Source organism: Hibiscus syriacus, unplaced genomic scaffold (genome assembly GCF_006381635.1).
Source record: "Hibiscus syriacus cultivar Baekdansim isolate YM2019G1 unplaced genomic scaffold, ASM638163v2 tig00111671_pilon, whole genome shotgun sequence".
Classification (NCBI taxonomy): Eukaryota; Viridiplantae; Streptophyta; class Magnoliopsida; order Malvales; family Malvaceae; genus Hibiscus; species Hibiscus syriacus.
In genome coordinates this window covers 1095137-1118275 of record NW_024063152.1, presented here as the reverse complement: position 1 = coordinate 1118275, position 23139 = coordinate 1095137, and the positions used below count along the sequence as shown (strand labels likewise).

At 34.4% G+C, this 23139-nt stretch overlaps 2 protein-coding genes, 1 long non-coding RNA gene and 3 pseudogenes across 8 annotated transcripts in view; 3 read left to right on the top strand and 3 right to left on the bottom strand.

Annotated features, from left to right (window-relative positions):
* Positions 1 to 4616, top strand: part of LOC120167168 (rab9 effector protein with kelch motifs-like) — a 34975-nt gene extending 30359 nt beyond the window's left edge. The window contains exons 1-10 of one of the 6 annotated variants that reach the window (XM_039176265.1): positions 1389 to 1621; positions 2190 to 2717; positions 2793 to 2858; positions 2957 to 3123; positions 3199 to 3355; positions 3431 to 3524; positions 3607 to 4025; positions 4131 to 4235; positions 4324 to 4354; positions 4385 to 4616. In XM_039176265.1, coding sequence (XP_039032196.1) covers positions 1490 to 1621; positions 2190 to 2717; positions 2793 to 2858; positions 2957 to 3123; positions 3199 to 3355; positions 3431 to 3524; positions 3607 to 4025; positions 4131 to 4235; positions 4324 to 4354; positions 4385 to 4590 — 1905 coding nt within the window. In that variant the 5' untranslated portion in view covers positions 1389 to 1489 and the 3' untranslated portion in view covers positions 4591 to 4616. Of the gene's footprint in view, positions 1 to 1387; positions 1622 to 2189; positions 2718 to 2792; positions 2859 to 2956; positions 3124 to 3198; positions 3356 to 3430; positions 3525 to 3606; positions 4026 to 4130; positions 4236 to 4323 lie in introns of those variants that run through there. The other 5 variants (XM_039176262.1, XM_039176266.1, XM_039176264.1 and 2 more) reach the window with 5 other exon arrangements.
* Positions 4617 to 6532: 1916 nt separating this feature from the next.
* LOC120167215 lies at positions 6533 to 9430 on the bottom strand (annotated as a pseudogene).
* A 1014-nt stretch (positions 9431 to 10444) lies between these two features.
* Positions 10445 to 15118, top strand: LOC120167389 (RNA polymerase II-associated protein 3-like). The gene is given in 13 exon segments (XM_039176423.1): positions 10445 to 10598; positions 10972 to 11070; positions 11207 to 11377; positions 11469 to 11593; positions 11737 to 11858; positions 11954 to 12036; positions 12343 to 12501; positions 12977 to 13007; positions 13010 to 13116; positions 13748 to 13930; positions 14062 to 14156; positions 14259 to 14356; positions 14847 to 15118. Coding segments are annotated over 13 exon segments (1410 nt in total). The 5' UTR covers positions 10445 to 10565; the 3' UTR covers positions 14951 to 15118.
* On the bottom strand, positions 10898 to 11230 carry LOC120167391. Its single transcript, XR_005520036.1, has 2 exons — positions 11108 to 11230; positions 10898 to 11073 (listed from the first exon to the last, which is right to left on the bottom strand). It is a non-coding gene; the product is annotated as an uncharacterized LOC120167391 (long non-coding RNA).
* Positions 15119 to 16753: 1635 nt separating the features above from the next.
* Positions 16754 to 18626, top strand: LOC120167324 (annotated as a pseudogene).
* Positions 18627 to 20907: 2281 nt separating this feature from the next.
* On the bottom strand, positions 20908 to 21912 carry LOC120167390 (annotated as a pseudogene).
* Positions 21913 to 23139: the final 1227 nt, after the last annotated feature.

The following is a 23139-nucleotide window of genomic DNA, read 5'->3' as shown; positions in this document are numbered from 1 at the left end:
TGCATGTATTTAAAAAATTGATTTAAGGCTTGATTTTGGTTCAAAATACTTTGTGAAAATTGTTTCAAAAATAGTTTAAGTACAAATCACAATTTTACACATTTAGTAAGGATTAAAATTGATCTTGAAAGACTTGGAGTAATAATTTGATATCCGATTAATTAATTCGAATATACCTTAGAAAATCATTTGTAAAATCTTAAAATTCATTTAACTTAATTTGTTATATCGAAATATCAAAATGTTTTCAACAGTCGATTCACAAAATACAACTTAAACAATTTAGAGATCAAATTTTATTATATTCTATTTAGCATACTAACATCAAACTATCACCATTAATTTTTTAAAAAAAATTAAATTCAGAACATATGAATAATCGGGTGACTATTTTGTAACTTCTAATGGTTTAGAATTTAACAAAATAACGTCTTAAAATTGAAGGATCATTTTTTTGATTTTTAATATTATGAACTCAATAAAATAACATTCTATAATCATGGATAATTTATGTAATTTTCCTGTATTTAAACACAAATCTCTGGTTGTAATTGAAACATAAATATTGAACACTCCATTTCCCAAAACTAAAAAAGAAATTCCACAGCACGAAGTTCCATACTTCACTCTCCAAAACACCTTTGTGAATAGACATTTCTAGATCAAACATCAATAACCCACCTTGAAACTTGGATTCTGGGGAAGAAAAAAGGATAGAGACGAAGATGAGATTAAGCTTCTCATCTACACCAATCCCAACATCATGTCAACAAAATAAAGAAAAGATTATAACAAAATCAATATAAATAATAATATTTTAAATAATTTTTATTAATTTTATTAAAAAAATAATAACAAAATCGATAACATATTTACTTAATGGCATTTTAAAACTTCCGCACGTAAGAGTTTCTATAAACAAAGGAAAGCAATGAATGAAAGGACAATAGTAAAAAAATGGAACACCTTTGGTCTTGATTCAATCACTGTCAAATGAACAAATTTGGGTTTTTCTCCATCATTCTCCACAACCCCAAGAACCCCACACACCAACATTTTCAGTCTTTTAAATAACAAAGGTAAAGATAAACACACACCTACACACACACTCTCTCTCTAGTCTCTATCCACAGTCTCTTGATTTTACATCACTTGGTTCATAGTCTTTGCATGCCTATTCATCAACGTAATTTGGTTATGTATAGTTAATCGTATATAGGAGAGGATACCGAGCGTGAAAAAAAAGATACTTTCTTTTCACCGTGTCTGTTGGTTGCCACAGTGACAGAGACTTGAAAGCGCCCATCTTTTCACGTCAATGGACATTGATTGTTGATATATCTCTTGACCTGTTCATGTCCTCTCTCTCTTTCTCTCTGTTTGCTCCGTTGTTTCATCATTGTCCAGCACTGTTTTGAAGTAAAATAAAAAACGACCCTTTAAAGAGAGAGAGAAGGTAAACAAAAAAGCAAACACCTTGCAGACAACAATGGAGTCCTCTGGAGCTCAAATGGCAAAGAGGAAAGCAATGTGGCTCTATCCTAAAGTCTCGGGCTTTAGCCCTTCTGAGAGATGGGGGCACTCTGCTTGCTATTCTAATGGGGTTGTTTATGTTTTCGGGGTATGTTAAAGTATTGTTATATGCAAAATGGTTATCTTTGGTTAAGGGAACATATAGCTTTCTTGATATAGCTTTCTTGATAGTTTTTGGTTCTTTACTACATATGTTTCTTGTTGGAATGTTATCTGAAGTTTGTCCTGGTTTCACTTTCTGTAATTAGTAAGATCATGTGACACTATAAGGTGTTATGCTTCGCTTCAAATTCTTATATAATTTAAGTATTTTCATTGTATTTTCTATTAATAATTTATTTCCGCCTATGAAAGTCTGTGTTCGTCTCTGCTTCTAAGTCATGTATGGCCAGGTCTAGTTGCTTCCTGGAAAAAGTTTGATTTAAGGGATTCCTTGTATAGCAAGGTCTTTGGCTTCTTGGGTTCATTTTGTTCAATGATTTCTGACAGGACAACTGGTATTGAGCTTTTCATGTTGTTTTTCTATATATTGAGCCACGCAGCTGTTGAATTTGGTGTATTTTGATGCTTAATTCTGTTAGTAGGAGAGAAACTAGAGCTTGTTTTCCCTTTTATGTGTCGAATATCATCGATCGGCTTGCTTTTGTCCGTCGCAGGGGTGTTGCGGAGGTCTACATTTTAGTGATGTTCTCATGCTAAATCTCAACATGATGGTCTGGAGAACACTTGAAACCACAGGGCAGGGACCTGGCCCTAGAGACAGTCACAGTGTTGTCCTGGTAGGAACAAAAATGATGGTATTTGGGGGTACTAATGGTTCCAAGAAGGTGAATGATCTTCACATACTGGACCTTACGTCGAAAGAGTGGATACAAGCCGAATGCAACGGTGTCGCACCTTCACCTCGTGAAAGTCATACTGCAACACTTATAGGTGAAGACAAGGTGGTGATTTTCGGAGGGAGTGGCGAGGGAGGAGCGAATTACTTGAATGATTTGCATGTTTTGGACCTTAGGACTATGACATGGACCTCACCTCAGGTGAGAGGTCATATCCCTGTCCCTAGGGACAGTCACAGTGCTGTCGCGATCGGAAACAAGCTCGTTGTGTATGGTGGGGACTGCGGAGATCGGTACCATGGAGATGTCGACATCTTCGACATGGATGCTTCAACTTGGTCAAGGGTATTGTCTCACCAAATTCATTATTTGAAAAAAATTAAAACCTATGAATCATAATTCCCATGATTTTCTTTGCAGTTGGCTGTTCAAGGCTCGGTACCAGGTGTTAGAGCAGGTCATGCTGCGGTGAACGTCGGAGCAAAGGTAGCACATTTTGCACTACGTTATCGTCGATAACGAGACTAATTCCATTTTAATCGTCAGTTTTGTTCGAATTTAATGTTCATAAATGCATTTTCAAGGTTTTCATCATTGGAGGCGTTGGGTATAAACACTATTACAATGATGTTTGGGTCCTAGACGTGAATGCTTGTTGTTGGACTCAGCTAGATATATGCGGCCAGCAGCCTCAAGGGCGATTTTCTCATACCGCTGTTCTTGCGGAATCCGATATTGCTATCTATGGAGGGTAAGTTCCTCTGACTATGTTTTAGCTTTATCTCCCCTGTTCGACTTGTAATTTCGTTGAGCTTGATATATACAGATGTGGGGAGGATGAACGTCCGATCAATGAATTGCTGGTTTTACAACTCGGTACACAGCATCCAAATGGCCGGTATAACATTTCGATGTGCAAAACTTTCGGAGGCCATTGGAACCAAGAAAAGAGAAGATTCTTAAGAGTAGCACCTAGTAACTCGGTAAGAAATACGCTCCGGTGAGTCGATATTAGTTATGACCTTATGGAATAATCAGTGGTTAATTTTTTTTTGAAGCAGAAAGGAATCTGTTTCACTGATATTGACGTAGCAAAACATGGAGATAATGAACCAGATCAAGAAGCAAAGCATTCTTCTCGGTTCAATTCAGGTCGGTCCGAAATCGAATTTTCTTACCTCAGGGCTGTAATAAACAGCTCGCCAACTTGATGATTCAAATGTGATCATTTCGATTTTTCATTACTTTTTAGATAATTCAAACCCGAAGAGGAGAAGAACAGCCAATACAAAGGCATGGGAGGTTGATTCCGAGCAGGAAGAGCATTCGCTTTCCCTCTCGCAGCATTCATCGCCTTCACATTCTGATCAAGAACAAGGCCTGGCACTAAAGCCCCCAGATTCCGCTCCGCCCCAAGGCCTTAACTTGTTTAAGCAGTTCCATCCTATTCAAAGCAATTGTCAACTTAACAATGGTTCGAACAACCATAATCAGACCAGATATATGGTCCACAAAACTCGAGAAGATTCGCAATATACAAGAGAATTTCAAAACCTTCAAAAACCGGAACGATATCTCCACGCTGTTCATACTAGCAGACAAAGAAGTGGAACGCAATGCTCGGCTGTGGAAGCAGGGCCTATTAACAACCTGGTAAGGTCCACAAATTTTGCATTTCTATGGGGTATCGAATTCTTTTCATGTTCTATATGTTTCCACTTGTTTCAATCTTTTGCCGGGTTTTCTTTTTTACCTCAGCTTGGCGCTGAAGTTCATGGTAAAGTCGACGGAGCATTCGACTCGGGTCTGCTGGTGACAGCAACTGCTAATGGGAAGATATTCAGAGGAGTCTTATTTGCACCTGTAAGCCTTATGTTCTTTATTGTAGAAAGTCCTACTATCTCTGTGTTAAATTATTCCTTACAATCTCTTCATTCGATCAAAACATTAGGGGTCGTCGGGTGTCGTCCCGAGAGGGTCAATGCTCTCTCAAAGTCTGTTGAAAACACATCAGGCCGGTGCCGCTCAACCGTTTCTAAACTCAACCAATTTTGAACCTTTGAAGCCCTATCAGCCACGAATGATGCGTATTATGCCGGAATCCAGTCACGGCTCTCGGCATTCGGCGACTAATGGTACTGCAAAAGATCCAAAGCTAAGAAGTGATGTAGGAGATGTGGTTCTAACACTAGGAGGACCTGGAACTGGCCCTGTTTGACATGTTATAGTAAATAAATAAATAAATAAAGGAACCTTTATGTCCTGTAGATGTTGAATCGTATAAGTTTTGATTTGTCAAATTTTGTGATTTAAATATATTAATTATTTGCTACAATTATTTATGTCATTATTTTATGATCGATTAACAAATAACAAGCATCATTTTAGAGGATTTTTGGTGACTTAATTAAAAGGAATTTTTGTTGGACGGTTAATTTGAACGCACTTCAAAAGTTGGGTGATTATTTGGGTGGTTTACCCTAATCCTTTTGTGTTTAACAAGCGATATTAGGGATGATAATTTTACTCGATATTAGGGATAAATATTTATCAGGAATTTTTTTTAGGGATATTAGGAATGATAATTTTACTCGATGTTAGGGATAAATATTTATCGGGAAATTTTTAGGGCAAAAGTGTACATGGGGTTTTTATACTTGTACTTAAAGAAAAAAGTTAATCTGGTATTCAAATTATTTTTGTATTTAATTTGACTCAAGTTTAGAAAAAAATTCAATGACTTTGATCAACGGTTTTCATCGTTAATCGTTATCATATTGACGTGACATTTAACGATGTTAATTGTAGTTTATAATGTTAACGTGACAATTCAAGTAGGTGATGTGGTTGATGAGTTAAATTGTTTTATTTTTTAATTGAGTTTGAGGATTAAATTGATTTTTTTAAGTTGAGGGATTTATATGTTTTTTTAAATAAAAATATTTTAAATTTAAAATATAAACTATTCAAAAATTAAATATAATAAAATACTAAAAAATTAAAAATATATAATAAAAATCAATATGGTCCTTGAAATACCAATATACTCCATCTATCATGTCATCAGTCACATCACCAACATCGTATACTTTCATATCATCGCATTGAAGTGTCATGTTAGTATTGTATTATAACAGTCGGCAATGAAAACTATTGATTAAAATATCATATTAGGTTCTTTTTTCTAAATTGAGTATAAAAATAGTTCGAGTGTCACATTAATTTTCTTTTAAAAGTATAAGGGTCTCATATACCCTTTCACTTTTTTTTAATCTTGATCTAATATGAGATAATAATATAACTTCCTTTATATATATTTAAAGATAATTACTATAATATTATTTTTTATATTTTTCAATTAGATATCTATTTCATCGAATAAAAATTAACCTTTATACGATTTTATTAAATCGAGCCAAATTTAAACTCAATCAAAAACTCAATTCATAATTATATCTGACTAATATTCGATCAATTAATCTACTAATTTAAATCAAATCTATATAAATTCATTAATTGTGAGAATAATATTTTTAACTAAATTTATTCGATTCATAATATTATAATTTAAATTACTGTTTAAATTTTGATAGGTACAAAGAAGATGCAGGACAAGTACGCAGGGGGTCCGGCAGAGCACCCGCGCATCTCGCGCGATACTGTCCGTTAATGGGATGGGATGTCGCTTTCAGCCGTCAGATCCGTCTTTCAATCTCATCAGATCTCATGATTTTATTATTATTATTATTATTAATTAATTTAAAATAATTAGATAATATATGTTCGAATATTTTTTTAACTATTTGACAATAAACACTCAAATATTCCTTCAGACAATGTGCTTGAACCTAAAATCTCTAGAAATAATAATCATCTCTTTAATTATTGAGTACGCTTAGTTCGTGTTATTATTATTATTATTATTAAGTTGAAAGAAAAGGGGTCTTATAAAAATAAAAATTTATCTGATGCACATAAATGTATCAGAAATCATGGGGTTCTGTTAAGAGGAAATGGTAAATTAGCCTTGCTCAAAGTTAACAAATTTAAGGTCATGCAAAAATGGAGCTTAAAAGAAAAACATCTACTGTCACACTATTGAAAATAATGAAGCTTTAACTTGATCGATTTACGCAACCGTCGACGAGATGCATCACGAGTTCATAACTCGCCGTTCGGTTTCAATCATAAAGATGCATCAAAGTCTTCTTTTTCGAACTCCTAGTTGAGTTACTGATGTTCTTTTTATCCCATAAAAGGTTTTCAGAAAGGATGAAATGATGGCAACACCTACCATGTTCCTACAGCACCCTGAGCAGGATTCGCAAAAGCAGAGAACTCCCAGTAGGACTTCAATGAATAAGGCCGGGAAATCGTCACGCCTTCTTCGGTAATCTTAGCGATCTGCAACCGTTAGATTTCAAATACGATTAATATCAAATAACAGGGTGCAGTTTTGTTTAGGGTAGTCGAGTAAAAGACCGCAATGTGCATAGATTGGTAACTAATGGGAAAAAAAACACAGAACGCCATGAACCCTTCTGGAGTTGTAGAAATCGATACCTAATAGCATGGATTCGAAGTTTTTATTCAAACATGGAGCCAAAACGGTAAAAGAGAGGACCAAACCTGAATCTTGTTAATAGCCGATCTATCACGATAGAGGAGAACACGCATGCATTTCTCCTGTAATTTAACACCGTCCTCGAAGCTCAAGTTCTCATGCCACTCTTGACGAAGAATTGGCCGTGAAGGTGATTTCCGAAACCAGTTGCAACATGATTGTCCTCAAAGTTGACACCAATCATACTGACCTGGAAAATTGACACCAAGAATGATCGGCTATGAACTTAAAATCACGAGTCGCTTTACGACAGATATAACTCCAAGCCTACCGTCCCGAGATACTTTTCTCCTTTTTTAACTCCACCAAGTACAAGGGAGTTCCATAACGGATTGAACTTGTTACGCCTGTTATACATGACTCGAGTCAAGTAATTGTGAACCTCTTTAGGCCCCAAGGAGTTGCCATCATCCCACATATTGTCATATAAGCTACAATAATCAAACATCCAAAAGCAACAGTTTTAAGTCAACATTTAAACAGTAAAAACAACTAGAAGAAGAAGAAGAAGAAATTTTTCATTTCAGTTCTCACATAAGATCGTCGAGATAACGCAAAATCTCTTGGAAATCACTGATTTCCCCACTAGCACCCAGAAGAGAATGCTTGCCAACAGGCTTCATTCGCTCCACATTCTTGTACCTCAGGGTGGATCCATACGAACCTGTCGATTAACAGGAAGCTGGCATGAAACAAGTGCATACCGCATTCGATTACATAGTGAAATACGAAACCAGTTCGATTTGCACCAAGCCTCACATGAGTGCATACCAGCTTGTTTTACGGGTCACGGTAGGTTCGAACAAAGAATAAGGACTTGAACCGAAAAGTGTATGAAGGTTCATTTTAACCCCGTCTCCATTTCTCTCAAAGATTATATAGCAATCATTGAGAGCATACTATCAAACAAACATCTTATCAATGGTTATTTTACATACAAGATCCGATAACGAACATATAAGTTTTACGTTATGGATTAAAATGACTTCAGCTTCAAGCATCACCTTAACTGCCGATTCTTATGCTACTCGGTACTTAGCAATAGTCCATTCATCTAACTGTACTTGTATATATCCATAACAACATTATAAAAAGAGAACTAAAGGTTAAAGAAAAAGGAACACTAGATAACCCATAACGAAGAAAAAACTCCAGATCAAGGCTGTTTAAAGCTAATTGCTGCATCTTTTTACCAGAACACACCACAAAGGGTCAGAACCATTGATCTTTCATTCTCATATTTTTCTCGAAGAGCATATCTCATCCATTAATCCACTTTCCGAATAAAAACCTAATTCAAACACATACAAAAACACCAAACAAATCTATATAAAGTATAGACTTCATCTTCAAACATTCGAGTTTAAGCTACTTAGTAGCTGGTCATAGTCGGATCATCTAACCGAACTATCTATTCTATAACAATATCGAAAAACAGCATTAATTGAAGAACAATTAACACATACCAAAAACACATGACTACAAAGAGTTAGAAGTAACAACCATTAGCCTTTCACATCCATGTTTTCTCTAAGAGCATAAATAAGGGTAAATGAACGAGCGTTCAATGAATTGTTCGTAAACTGTTCGTTTATGTTCATTTATTAAGCTAAATAAATGAGTATGAACAAATTTTTTATGTTTATTTAATAAACTAAACGAACACGAATAGAGGTGCATTCGGTTCGATTATGTTCATGAACAAGCTCGTTTGAAAGCTTGTTTATTGGCTCATTTATAAGGTCGTTTATGTTCATAAACATAGGTGTTGTCAGTTCATTTATGTTCATGAACACGAACATGTTTGCATACAATATGTTAACGAATATATAAATGAATGTTCGTGATCGCTAAACTAACATGTTAAACAATATTCACAAATGCTAAACGAATCGAACACATACACAACCTTGTTCATTCACACCCCCTAAACATAATCCACTTTTCAATAAAATGACTAATTCAAACACAGAGAAAAATACCAAACAAAAATTTAAGAAAAACAATAGCTAGTGAACATGTAAGAGCTGACCTCCCATGTCAGCAGCCATCAAAATCCCATCTTTATACTTTAAAGCCACAACCGATGTTCCAGTCACATATGGATACCTACAAAAAATCCGGGAAAAAATTAAGGGAAAATTTTCAAACACCAACAACGGAAAAAAATCTGGGTTAATTTGGATATCGGATTAAAGAACATACAGAGTCCTTTGAGAGTCAGATTCAGAACCGAGTAAGCAATTTTCAGGTTGCTTTGAAGCCATGAACTGCATTAGGGGAAAAAAGGAATCAGAAAGAAAGGATTAAAATAAGTGTTTCCTTTGAATTACGAAGTGTTAGACTAACAAAATAAAAATGTGTGGTGAAGATGATGAAGGGATGAGTTACATTCATCATGATTTAAGGTTATAGATCCGTGGAATTAGGGATGGGTATGGGATCCAAACCGGATGGTTTCGACCTGACCCGACTAGATTGAGCAGTTTTTTTTTAAATTATATTTGGATCGGGTTGGGTCGAATTTTTTTAAAGGTGATGTTCAGGTAGGGTTGAATTCAGGTTTAGGGTGACTCGATCCTAAAAATATAATTTTACCTTATATATTTAAGATAATTACAATAATATTCATCTATATATTATTTTTTCAATTAAATTATTATTTTTATTAAATAAAAATAATATTTTTATTATTTCATATCGGATCGGATATGGTTCGTATTTTATCTCAAAAAGTCGAGTCGAATTCATATCGGATAAATGATATATATTTTTCTGATCAAATCAGATCAGGTGAAGGATGTAAAATTTTCGGGTCGAGTCAGATTTCCCGACCCATGCCTATCCCTAGGTGGAATGAAGAAGAAGAATGCAGAATTGACTATTTGATGGTAGAGAAAGGAGTAGCAGGAAAGCTTTACTCTTCTACCCTTTGCTCAAGAAACTCCGTTTTTCAAAGCGGGTCATGATCCAATTGGTATCGGGTTAGGCCCCGGTACAATTTTTTCTCCATTTTCTTTCTTTTATTTTTAAAATACAATGAAAAATCCGATTGACAGTCCTTTGATTCAATTTAATTTTATTCATAATATCAAAAATAGTTCCAATGTTTATTAAAAGATTTATTTTAACCCTTATTTTTCGAAACATTTTAACTCCCAATGATTTATTTTGAGGTAAAAGACATCCTCTATAGATTGAAACTATTAATTAACTCACGAATATAGACCTTTTTATCCTAAAGTGTAATATTGAGGACGAAAATATTCTAAAAAAATAAAGATTAAGTGACTATAGACGACTCTTACTTTTTTTTGGAGTATTTTAACTCCCAATATTTTATTTTTGAGGTAAAAAACATCCTCAATAGAAGATGGACTTGTTTTAATGGGGTTTTATTTTAGGCCCAATCACTCCGCCGAAGAGCCCACAAATAAAAGGAGAAGCTTTACAGTTTCAAAGCCTCGACTCTTGGCTCTGGACTTTGACCCCTGAAAATTTAACAAAAGCAAAGGAATTCCCGTCTCTTCCAGAATATACCATACACAACCTTTCCTCTATTCTCTTCAATGGCAAGCAAGCACGGCCGTGATCAAGCAATGGTATTGCAGTTCTCCTTCCTCCCCCTTTTAATGGGTTTTCTTTTTCATTCAAAGTTTCAGTATTTTGAGCGTTGAAGTTCAAGTTTTGCTTGCTTGTTGGCTCCCTGAAGATATTTTCTATGCTTTTTCCCCTGTTTGCTTTAATTTGTTCTATTCATCTGGGAAATCAAGCTGTGCTGGAGTTTTATTTAAGTTAATTAGATGGAAATGTTGATTCTATTCAAGCTTGAAGGTTTGACCTTTGGATGACTGAAGTATTATTTCTTAACAGTTATCATCTGGGTTCTCTTTGTTTTCTTCTTCTTTTGCAAACAACTAGAAGTTAATTTATTTTCTATCTACTCTTGGTTGTTCCTCTGAGTTTTGTTTCCAGGATTTCCAGGGCTTTTTAAATGACTTGCAGGACTGGGAACTTTCACTTAGGGACAAAGACAAGAAAAAACTATCTCAGGCTTCTGGTAAAGAGCAATTGGTACTTTTCAACCCTCATATTTTTTTTCAAGTATGACACTAACGTGAAGGGACATAGAAAGTAGTGATAATTCATTTCATTTCCTCGGATACGACCCTTTGATCTTATGGACTCTTACATAGTCTCGTTTTCATAGGGTACCAATGAGAAAGGAAGGCCGGCAGGAAAAAGGTCCCTCGATGATTCTTTGTCGACTACCAGTTCGGTGCAATATGATTATTTGCAGAATTATGATAAATGGAGCAGTTTATCAACTAGTTTTGGCACTGAAGAGAACATGCCTGATGCTAATTCTGAAAAGGAACTGGTGAGAAGTTCGGTTTCTGTACTTTTTCCTTTTGACCATATCCGAGCTTTATTTTCTGTTGATTAGAGTGAAAATATTTTGAAATTTGCAGGGAAATGAGTATTTTAAGCAAAAGAAATTTAAAGAAGCTATCGATTGCTACTCAAGAAGCATTGCCCTTTCTCCAACAGCTGTGGCTTATGCAAATAGGGCTATGGCCTATCTTAAGATTAGAAAGTATGTTTGACACTCTTTTATGTTACATTCACTTGTAGGTAGCCTTCCATAGGTTTATAGTTCTCTTTGAACGGCCAAACATTTGTGATTGACTTACTGCTTGACTAATATAACTGTGACTGTTATTTCTATTTTCTCTTTAGATTTCAAGAGGCTGAGGATGACTGTACAGAGGCCTTAAATCTCGATGATCGCTATATAAAAGCATACTCGCGTCGAGCAACGGCTAGAAAAGAACTTGGTAAATTTAAAGAATCTGTTGAAGGTATGTTGAGTGCAATTTCTCTCTTGGTTTAACTCCTAAGTGAATTCTCTATTTAAATTTGATGGATCTTATATGGTGGACGTAGTTGTTTGCAGATGCTGAGTTTGGCCTAAGGTTAGAGCCTAAGAATCAAGAAATGAAGAAACAGCATGCGGAGTTTAAAGCATTATACGAGAAAGTAAGCATTTTTTGTTGTTCAATTTTCTTCTATATACCGTCTGAATTATAACTTTCTAAAAGTTCGGTGAACTAAATTATCTTGAAAAATTGTGGTTAGTAACTGGTTTAGAATCATGAATGTTAACCAGGTTATTGTATTCTCTACTATAAGACTGAGCTGAAGGCATGTGGCCTCTTCTTCTTTTTCTTTGGATTTTTAGTTTTCTTAGAAAATTGGTGGGAGGGATTATTAGAAGATCTTCTGTTTTGTATTATTTCTAAGCAATCAATTGATTTTTCTCATTGTAATTTTCATCTATCCCAGGAGGTTCTGCAGAAGGCATCAGGGGTTATAAGAAGGTCTATGCAAGGGGGTCAGGATGTAGGAAAGTTAGATACACAAGAAAATGGGCTTGGGGTGCAACCTGTCTTGGGTAGTACTCAAAGGAAGGGAGTTGCCGCAGTTCAAGAGCATCAAACTAAGGTTCTGGATGTTGGAACTTCTCTTTTCCAGTTGTTTTCTTTTTCTTCTCTTTCAATCAAAGATATTTATATGTTATGGATGAAATGTGTTTGGGGCTTCACTAATTCCTACACTGTATGCTCTTTGCTCATTATTGATAAAGAGAGTTGAGATTGATTTCTCATTTATCTGGTAAACCATGTTAAATCTTGTGTTTAAGGCCTAACATTTCTTTGTAGAGATAGCTATATTCATGGCTGCCAGTAGATATTATATGCTGATGAAGTAATGAGAATCTGTTGAAGATAGAGTGAAAAGAATGAATTGTTTCTGCAATCTTCTTCATAGACCGGTTTTGCTATGTGGAACAACATACAACTCTAGTTTATTTTCAAATGAATAGATGAATTTATGTTGAGTTTATTTAGTCTTGAAGCCTAAAGTTTTTCAAAATGTACTTTATGTTTTTTTCATTTAGCATGGTATCTTTTGGTAGGTTTCCGAATGTGACCGGCAAAAGAAACCTGAGAGTCATCTGTAACTTTGGAGGAAATAGGGAAAAGAAATATTGGGGCTGGAAGCATAACCGATGGTACTCAACTAGATGCTGGTATTGCTGGTCCAGAGATCATTAAGGTAACACTATATATATATATTATTTGTCTCGAGACTTCTATTGGTCACACTTTTATTTTCGTCTAAGAAGGTTTGGGTTTTCCTTAAGTAGTTACAATTTAACAATTCCATGAAGGTGCATCTTCCTCTTGTCTCATTTCTAATTTTTGGCTGCCAAGCCTTAGGTGACACTAGTGCACATCCTTATAGACTCCCTCCCTCTGAAGTGGTCTCTTATAAAATTTCGTTTCATATTTTCTAAGAAACTTCTTGAATTACTTTTACGAGTTACATATAGGATTTGAATTTTAAAGCAGGGAAATATTAGTTTATAAACAACTACATTATCCTCACTTTGATATCTCACTACTTGATATAGTTTAGAATTGGTTTAGGTTTTTTATTGGCTTAGATAGGGAAGTCGGTACTGTACTGCAATGAGCAATTGTAGTTGCATTGCTTTAAAATATTTGAGATCAATCTGCAAGGTCTGTCTTTGTGTTCAGTGTATTGTTCTATTCATTTTTAAGCCGAATTTTGTTGCTTGTATCTAGCCATTGCTACTTTTATAACTAAAAGATTGTGTCATGTTATCTGTTTTTTTCCTCTTAATTAAAATTGGGTTAACTTTGCCGCATTCGATCTTTCATAGAAAAACACCAAAACTAGAAAGCAAGAGCTGAAGCCTTCGGTGCAAGAGCTTGCTTCTCGAGCAGCTAGTCGAGCCATGACTGATGCTGCAAAAAACGTCAGTCCCCCAAATACTGCATACCAATTTGAGGTTTCCTGGAAAGCCCTATCTGGTGACTCTTCCCTACAGGCTCATCTTCTGAAGGTCTGTTTGTGTTGGTATTTTCTTGTTCTGTTTTACATGATGAGCCATCTTTATGTGAATGCTATTATTTCTCTTTCAAGTCTCCTCATTCATGCTACAACTGATATAATTTTTTTATTTACTATTTGTAGGTTACATCTCCAACTGCATTACCACACATCTTTAAAAACGCAATGTCTGCTTCCATGTTAGTTGATATTGTTAAATGTGTTGCCACCTTTTTCAGGTAAATAGAGTTCTTTTATGGTGCCTACTGCCTGGGACTCGTATATCGATGTCTGTTTGCCAGATTCTTGATTGCCTACTGGTTTATTTATTCTATTGGCAGGGAAGAAATAGATTTGGCTATTAAGTATCTAGAAAATTTAACCAAGGTTCCAAGATTTGACATGCTTGTATTGTTTCTTTCGCCTACCGACAAAGCTGGTATGTTTATTTGAATGTTTTACCATATACCCTTCTTATGAGTCATATAAAACACTCTTGAATGTTTAGTAATATAGATCTACTACCTATTTAATATGAAGTTTAAAGAAAAGGGTTAATTGCATCGGATATTCCCACACTATAATACTATATAGGCCAAATTCTAAATTAGTCCAAAAACTTCAGAACGTTCCAGCTGAATCCGTTCCAATCAGGTCATTCTGTGTGTTCAAAGTTTTTTTTAATCCATGTGTTCTAAAAAGGAAAAATTTAGAGCTTGTATATAATGTCGAACTCGTTGGCTAAGCTGTTGAAAGGACTTGATTAGAACTATAGTTTGAGAATTCCATTGGAACGTTTTATAGTTCAAAACCGATTTAGAATTTAGCTAATAGTTTCTGGAGCAATTAAGCCTAGAAAAAAATGTCTTTATTCGAATGAGGTTGAGAGATGTAAATCAGGATGCTGACTTGAGTTTGCCATTGAACAGATCTTCTCAAGGTATGGGATGAAGTGTTTTGTAGTGAGGCAACTCCCATACAGTGTGCAGAGATCCTCGATAACTTGCGGTCCATGTACGGCCTCAAGAAATGAAGGATAAGGATACACATTTGAAGAAATTCTCATTGCGGTGATGTTGGATCCTTTTTGTCAATGATTCTTTTGAAATGTCGAGAATCGGTCACTGCAATTTTCTTTGTAATGGCTGGCTGTGGGGCTCTGCAAATTTCATGATCTTTCACCTTTCAGTGTTTGCATTTAGCTGTTTATGGTTATCTTGTTTGCATTGCTACCAAGAAGACAATGTGCTTTCTACGTTCACCTTTAAAAGCTTTTTTCGACTCAATTTTCTTTATTCATAATGTTAGGATTCAAACTTCTAACCTTATGTAGGGGATTTAGTGGCTTATCCCATCAGACAAACGAGTTTGGTTACAAAACAATCTTTCTTATGATGCTTAAACTCATTATTACCATAAATAAAACATATATAGGTAATCAGAAAGAACCCAAAATTGGAAAAGATGCCATTTGGCTCAAATAGTCAAATTGGGGTGCTTTTTATCATATGGACTAAAGATCAGATATGATGAGAAATATGATGCTTTTGTCGAAAAGGATCAAATAATTATAATCCCAAAAGGTGGGGGACCAAGATATGCAAAAAAATCTTTGATCCACTCTTGATTTACTTGGAGAGGTAATGATGATAGATGCCTTGCCATAGCCAGCACATGTCCCGAACATGATTTGTTTATTAAGAAAACGAATTTTAATATAACGAACTTCTAATTTTTTAAGAAAAAAAATAAATTTATAAAATACAAAATAAATTATTAATCAAATATATAAATAAAATATTTATGAAATTATGGTGGATCAAAAGCGAAAAATTTAATTTTATTTTTATTAGTTAATTTCAATGACTTAATATAACACTCTCAAATCTATTAATTATCTGGAAACGAGGTAGGGTGTTACAGTTTAACGTTGATAAACAATCTATTTTCAATAGGTAAGCTAACATTTCTCTTAATTTTTAACATGAAAGGGCACCTTAACAAACTGGCTACAGAGTCAGCCAACACATAATCATCGGTAGAACTGTGGGAAAAATATTAGCCAAAAACATCGATAACAGACAACATCTGCATCTACGACACCAGATGTGCCGAGGTACCAGAAAACAAAATGATAATGTCACTCTGTATCTTTGGAAATCATTTTCGGAAATTATTAGTTCTCTGCTCATCGAGACTTCGGGGAAAACCCTTTCTTTTATTGAAGCATCCAAGGAATACATATCCTTCAATATAAGGAGCATCATAATTACTGAACCAGCTATAATGTATAAGATTAAACCTTTGATAAACCTACATAATCTACTACAATGAAATCCAAAATCTGAAAATCAATATATTTAGACCGTTAATCTATATATAGTTATAATTATAATGATCCTATGCTTACAAATAAAATTACTATAAACGACTCTCAGTAGGATTGAGAAAGAGGTTTCCTCTCTCTATCTCTCACAACTCTTTCTCCCATTACTATTCTTCTCCTTTTTCTTACAAAGCATTATCCAAACCAAAATCGATGCACCACCAAAGATCTAACACAGCTCACTTATTTCCATTAACAATCATCTATTGAGTTAGGAAAAAAGGTACGTACAATAAGTATTGTAAGACAATAAACAGTTCAGTCAACAGAAGAGAACAGTAATCCCTTACTTATAGGTCCCATAATTATATAATCTTACTGACAACCAATGAAACCTTGCAAAATGTCATCTGAACTGTGTCTCTTTGCATATTAAAAATACAAGAAATACTTTAGGCTTTATAAAAAATATCAGATCATATCTATTAACCTTCACCATATCAGATATGAATGATAAGTGTTCACTGTTGCAAAGCGTGTGAACAACTGTGCAAAGTGCAAAAGCAATCCACACCCAACATTCTCTATATCTCTGTCTTTCTTGGCTCCTCTTTGGAAAGAAAGCAACTTCTCTGGGTCTTCTTCTTTGGTTTCTCACGTGGCGGCTCTAGGGTTTTCTTCATAAGTTTCTCACGTCTTTTTTCAACCATTTTGATATTTTTTTGCCTAAAAAAATACTATGGAGGACTTATACAGCTTGATGATCCGGTCACCACTGATTTTCTCAGTCCAGTTGAACATCATCTACTTCACTTTGATCATCAAGAAACTGATACAGATGCTTCTGTATCAGTTTTCTCTGGTCTGATCAAAACCCAGATCGCCAATCATCATCGTTATCCAGACCTAGTGTCTGCTTACATTGAATGCCAAAAGGTAGTCTTTTTTCTTTCAATTTTAGGGTTGTTTTTTCTATGATTTATTATCATATTTTTCATTATGTATACACAGGTTGGAGCTCCACCTGAGGTGGCTTCACTTCTTGAAGAAATCGGCCGAGAGAACCATACTACAAGCGGCTGCAGTGAGATAGGAGCTGATCCAGAACTTGATGAATTCATGGTACTGTAAACTGTCGAAGATTCTTAGTTTTGTTTGTTTCTCGAGAAAATATTGCATGAATCTCAGATATTCTTTTCTTTGCTCCAAGGAATCATATTGTGAGTTCTTTATAGATGCAAAGAGGAACTGTCTAAGCCGTTCGATGAAGCTACAATGTTCTTGACCAACATCAAGTCAAGGCTAAGTGATCTCTGCAAAGGAACATTGATAAAATCCTTGGATTATCTATCTGGTAAAGTTTTTTTAACTCTGCATTTACCTTGAAAGCAGTTACACTGAATGTAGTCATTGTACTGGTCCTATCTATAGTTGTTTTGCTGTTTCTTTTTGTCCACCTACCAATTTTTAACCATGCTTGAGTTTTTTTTAATTAATAATTGATATTCTACTAAAATATACTCGAGCTTTAACTTCGGTTTTTGTTTCATGAACCATTTTTTTTACAACGACAACAAAAAGTAGCCTACTGAAAATGCTACCAACAAAAAAATACATAAAATGTTATATAATGTACTTAAATTGTTTAATTTTATACTTTAATTAATTAAAATTTGATTTGAAATTAAATATTACGAATTTTTTAGTTTATTAAATAATGAGATAATTCATAATTGAATGTTTACTATTCAGATATATGTATATATATCATTTGCTTTTCTCTTCAGATGAAGCTGGTTGGACTTCGGAGGAAGAGTTAAGCGGCCGCGAATCCACGGGACGGCGGCCGACCCACGAGATCAAAGGAATGCTGATGCGCAATACAGTGAGTATCTAAGAAGTTTAAAGGAAGAATTCTTGAAGAAAAGAAAGAAGGGTAAGCTGCCAAATGATGCCAGGTTCACACTGCTAGATTGGTGGAACGTCCATTATAAATGGCCATATCCCACGGTAATTGGATCTTGTCCCATATATATATATATATATACATACATATATGCAAATTTCATGCCTATGGCATATGTGGTGTTGCAGGAGGAAGAGAAGTTGAAATTATCAGAGATAACAGGACTAGACTGTAAGCAAATCAACAACTGGTTCATCAACCAGCGAAAGCGGCACTGGAAACCGTCCGAGGATATGAAATCCGCTCTTTCGGACGGTGTCGTGGACGCATAGGAGGAGGTCCGACGTAATTAAAGCCGGAGAGGGAACCGGAAGTGACGGTATTTGATCATAACAACGGTATTCATTGAAGGCATCTCTTCCCACATGTAAAGTTATTCTCACAAATATCCCTTTTTGAAGTTGTTAAACCAATTTTTATTTAATAATTTGTTATTTGGGGAAGTTCATATTTGTATTTAAATTAATTAAAATCCCACCCTCGAAGTAATTTTCTAATTTTGAAAAAAAAACTTAAGTATCAATTAAACTTTGAAGTGAAATTCAAGTATCAAAATGTATATTTGCCTTTATTTTATTTAAGTTTTATTTGGTTGAAATGTATTATATCTCCAAATTCATTCAAGTGCAAAGACTGGTGATTTATTTACACTTTTATTTATTTCAACATGAAAGCTTCTCTTTTGGATAGTTCGAATTTTTTTTAAATAGACTGTAATGATAATAAGATAATATATATTTAATTTTTTAATTAATTTAAGATATAATTGTTCGAATTTGAATCATTTAGAGACAGGGACAGTCAGGATTAAATATTGGAAGGGGTTGAATCATTTTTAAGAAAAATATAACGATTTATTAGGTATTTAAACTCAAAATTTAAAAGATAATGTTTATTTATCTAATATTTAAACTTACAATGACCTAAATTGTTATTAGACCAAAGAATTTGAGAACATGAGATTATCCATCTTTAGTTCGGTCCCTATTTGATTAAATATTTAATAAATTATTATATATTTTTAATTTGAATATTTATTTTTACATAAACCAAAACAATAATATATCAAAATTTATCGAATATATAAATTTTTACAGAGAACGAGCCCCTTTGGGCTCTAAGGGAGCTCCGTTCTTGTTTAGAGAGAACAACATTCTCATTTACCGCCAAGGCCATTTGATAAGTTTGAATTGATTCGATTTACATGTATTTAAATGAGTATAAATTGATAAATTTAATAATTGAATTGTTTATGTACTTTTACACAAATATAAATAAGGATAACCGCACGTTTAATACTTAAACTATTATTTTTGTTTTGTTTTAGTATCTGAATTTTATTTAAAAAAATCATACCTAACGTTTAGTTTAGGCTTCAATTTGGTATTCCGCCGTTAAAAACTTAATGATAATGTTGATGTGTCACCATAAGGTAATGACACGTCATGATTGAATAAATAAAAATGCAACGTCAGTAGTTTTGTTAATCTTTTAACGACTGGGTATCAAACTGAAACCTAAACTAAACATTAGGTATGATTTTGAAAAAAAAAGTTTGGGTACCAAAACAGAACAAAAATAATAGTTTAAGTACTAAACGTGTAGTTTACCTTAAATAAATCGATTTTCCTTTTTTGGTTGCCCTCTCAGTTCCTCAGGGCTTTGTATTGATAATCCCGACTGACCTGTGGCGCACACCTGACTTTGGTGAGTGCCTCCTAGCAAGGATTTCCTCTATACACAATGTCTCGAACTCGAGTCTTGTTTAAACGATATCAAATTATTTACTATTTGAACCAATCCCTTTTTTAAATCTTTTCTCTTTTATAATATTGGATACTGAATATGCTTCAAACCAAATTGGACCAGATTGAACTCACACCTGAGTATGATATTTTTTTTCTGAAAGCAACCCATGACAGTAATGGCACCTTTTCTGATTCAAAATGTCGTCATTTTGTGTGACAGTTATGTCGATAATCATTAATCATGTCATTGTCTCGTTATCGAAAATCTATTAAGAGTGTCACTGTTTAGATTGGACAGAGTAACATTTTGATGCAACTGAAAATATTACATTTTTCAAAACATTTTCAGTTGTAAATTCTAAACTTCCTGCAATATAATTTTTTGATTACACCTAAAATATTATAAATTTATATAATATTTAAGCTAAATATAATAATATTTTAAGTTAAAACCGTCTTAAATTAATTAAAGTAACTAACTATAATTTATACATATAAACATCTTGATGGTGTATGAGGGGGATTGTAATGCGTGATGTCATAAAGAAAAAGGACAGCAGATGCCAACAAAAATAAATGTATTTTCAAACTTCTTTTCCCTATGCTTTGTCTAACTTCTTTATCTGAACTGTCCAAATACTTTAAGTTTTATAATTGTACAACAACAATTTTATTTTATCCCTATACTATATTCAACTTAAAGATTTAGTCCATTGACTTTAATTTGATATAATTTGGTCCTCCTTATCATTAATCTATGCTTTAGTATATCCAACTTGATACAACTTTCAACATTCAATTGGCAGATGAATTTATTATTAGTTCAACATGATTGATCAAGTAACAGTAAAAAAATTCATCTCATCACTTTAATAGCACCGACTGACCTATTAATACCACTATAGAAGTTGAGGATCAAATATGCCAAATTAAAATAGGACTATATAAATTTCAGTATAATAGAGGGACTAAAACCATGTTTTCACGAGAGTTGCTCCTCAATATCAAGTTCCTCCATCAGGTTCACATGGTTGAGCAGGGGATTAAACATTTCAATGTCGAAAAACTTGTTGGCAGCTTCGTTGGCCCTAGAGGATGCTGATCGGTACTTTGTTTATTCGATGGCGATTTACTTGCAATCACCACCGAGTTGATAACTTCATCGGTAGGATGGAATATAGAGAGGACGTCGAATCCTCGTAGGTCACAAGGATCGACGACCGGATAAAGGAACGCCCGAGCACCGTGTGCACTTCTCAGCATCAAGATCGCCCCGGGGCTCATGTACTTAGCCAAATGATCAATGACTTTCACTTTCTCATCTTTGTCCATCCCGACAAGAGCCGCCAAGAAGACGACATCGTACTCTTTCAAAGCATGTGTGACATTGATTATGTCGGTGGTGTGAAACGTCATCCGTCGAGATAAATCAGGGTCGGAAGACACCAATTGGATGGCCTTGGAATTGGCCAAAGGATCGATGTCGTAGTTGTCAAAAACGGAGGTTTTGATGTGGAAAGTGGCCAATACGATCGATGTCAAGGGAAGAGGACCGGAACCGACAAAAGCGACTTTGTTAGGTACATTCGGGCAGTGTTTGGTGAGGATGTCGAATTCGAGTTGGCTGAGTTTAAGGTAGTTTGCGTAGTAAGGAAAATCGTCGAGATGGTGAAGAGGGTTCTCGTAGGATGCTAAGATGGTCGAGAAATGATTCTCCAAATGCCCCTCGGCTACGCCACATAGTCGAATCAACTTAGACCTCATTCCTTGAATATCTTTGCAAAGCTTGGTGACATCGATGAGCTCGGCGGAATGCATGTGATGACGAGTTGTGTGAAGAGAGTGTTGACCTCTTCGGAGGGTTCGAGGCTCGATAGGCTCGAGATTTGTTCATACAACTCCTGGATTTTTCGGACCAAAGGATCTTTTTCGCAGACCATGTCGATAGTATGAGATTATGGAAGATGAGAATTCTTGTGGGCAAAAAGGAACACTTGGGGGAAAGGAAGAGACAATCTCAAAAGCACAAATGGAGCCATTATTTATGGGCAACTTTGGGGACCACACCATGCGGAGGGTTGACCTTGTAAATCTCTTGCATTATTATAAAGTTAGGGTATTTTGATTTCTTCTATGTTTTTAGCATATTAGGCATATATAACCAATTGATTCAATGACAAGAAAGAGATTCTTAAAAGTTTGTGGTCTCAGATTTAAATTTTTTTTATTGCAACTTTGATTCGGATTTCTTTTGATAATTTTTAAATATATTTTGAATTTCGGTTTGAATTGTACTTAAAATCATTGCACAAAAAAAATTAGGATCACACGACCATGGATAGGGGTACTTATGAGTTGAGCAACTGGATAGGGGTACTTATGAGAAATGGAGCCATTATTTATGGGCAACTTGGGGACCACACCATGCGGAGGGTTGACCTTGTAAATCTCTTGCATTATTATAAAGTTAGGGTATTTGATTTCTTCTATGTTTTTAGCATATTAGGCATATAACCAATTGATTCAATGACAAGAAAGAGATTCTTAAAGTTTGTGGTCTCAGATTTAAATTTTACTTTTATTAAGTGCAACTTTGATTCGGATTCTTTTGATAATTTTTTAAAATATATTTGAATTCGGTTTGAATTGTACTTAAAATTCATTGCACAAAAAAAAATAGGATCACACGGACCATGGATAGGGTACTTATGAGTTGAGCAACTCGTGAGCTGTTCGAACTCGACTCGATCAAAAAATTAGTTAATATTCGACTCGATTTAATTCGACTTAATCGAGCAACAAATTTTTTAATGAGTATAAGTTGAGCACCGTCTAACTCGTGATCGACTCGCTCGATAAACACCCTAACCCAGAATACATTTTCAAAGTAGTAATAATTTCCCATTATGTTTTTCCAATGTTGAAGCCTATGCCTAGTGAAGTTGGAAGTGTTGAAAGACAAGTGATCTATTGATTGTAAACAATAAGTCACAATATTAGTCAAAATAATGAAAGATTAAGACAAGATAGATTAATCTAGATTAGTACAATAAAATCTTGTTAGAGAGATAACATTCTCAATTCAATTTACTCAATTTATAAATTATTTTTATTGAAATTAAAAAATAAAAAATAAAAAAATCAAGTATAGATTAGTGATATGTATAAATATATTTAAATTC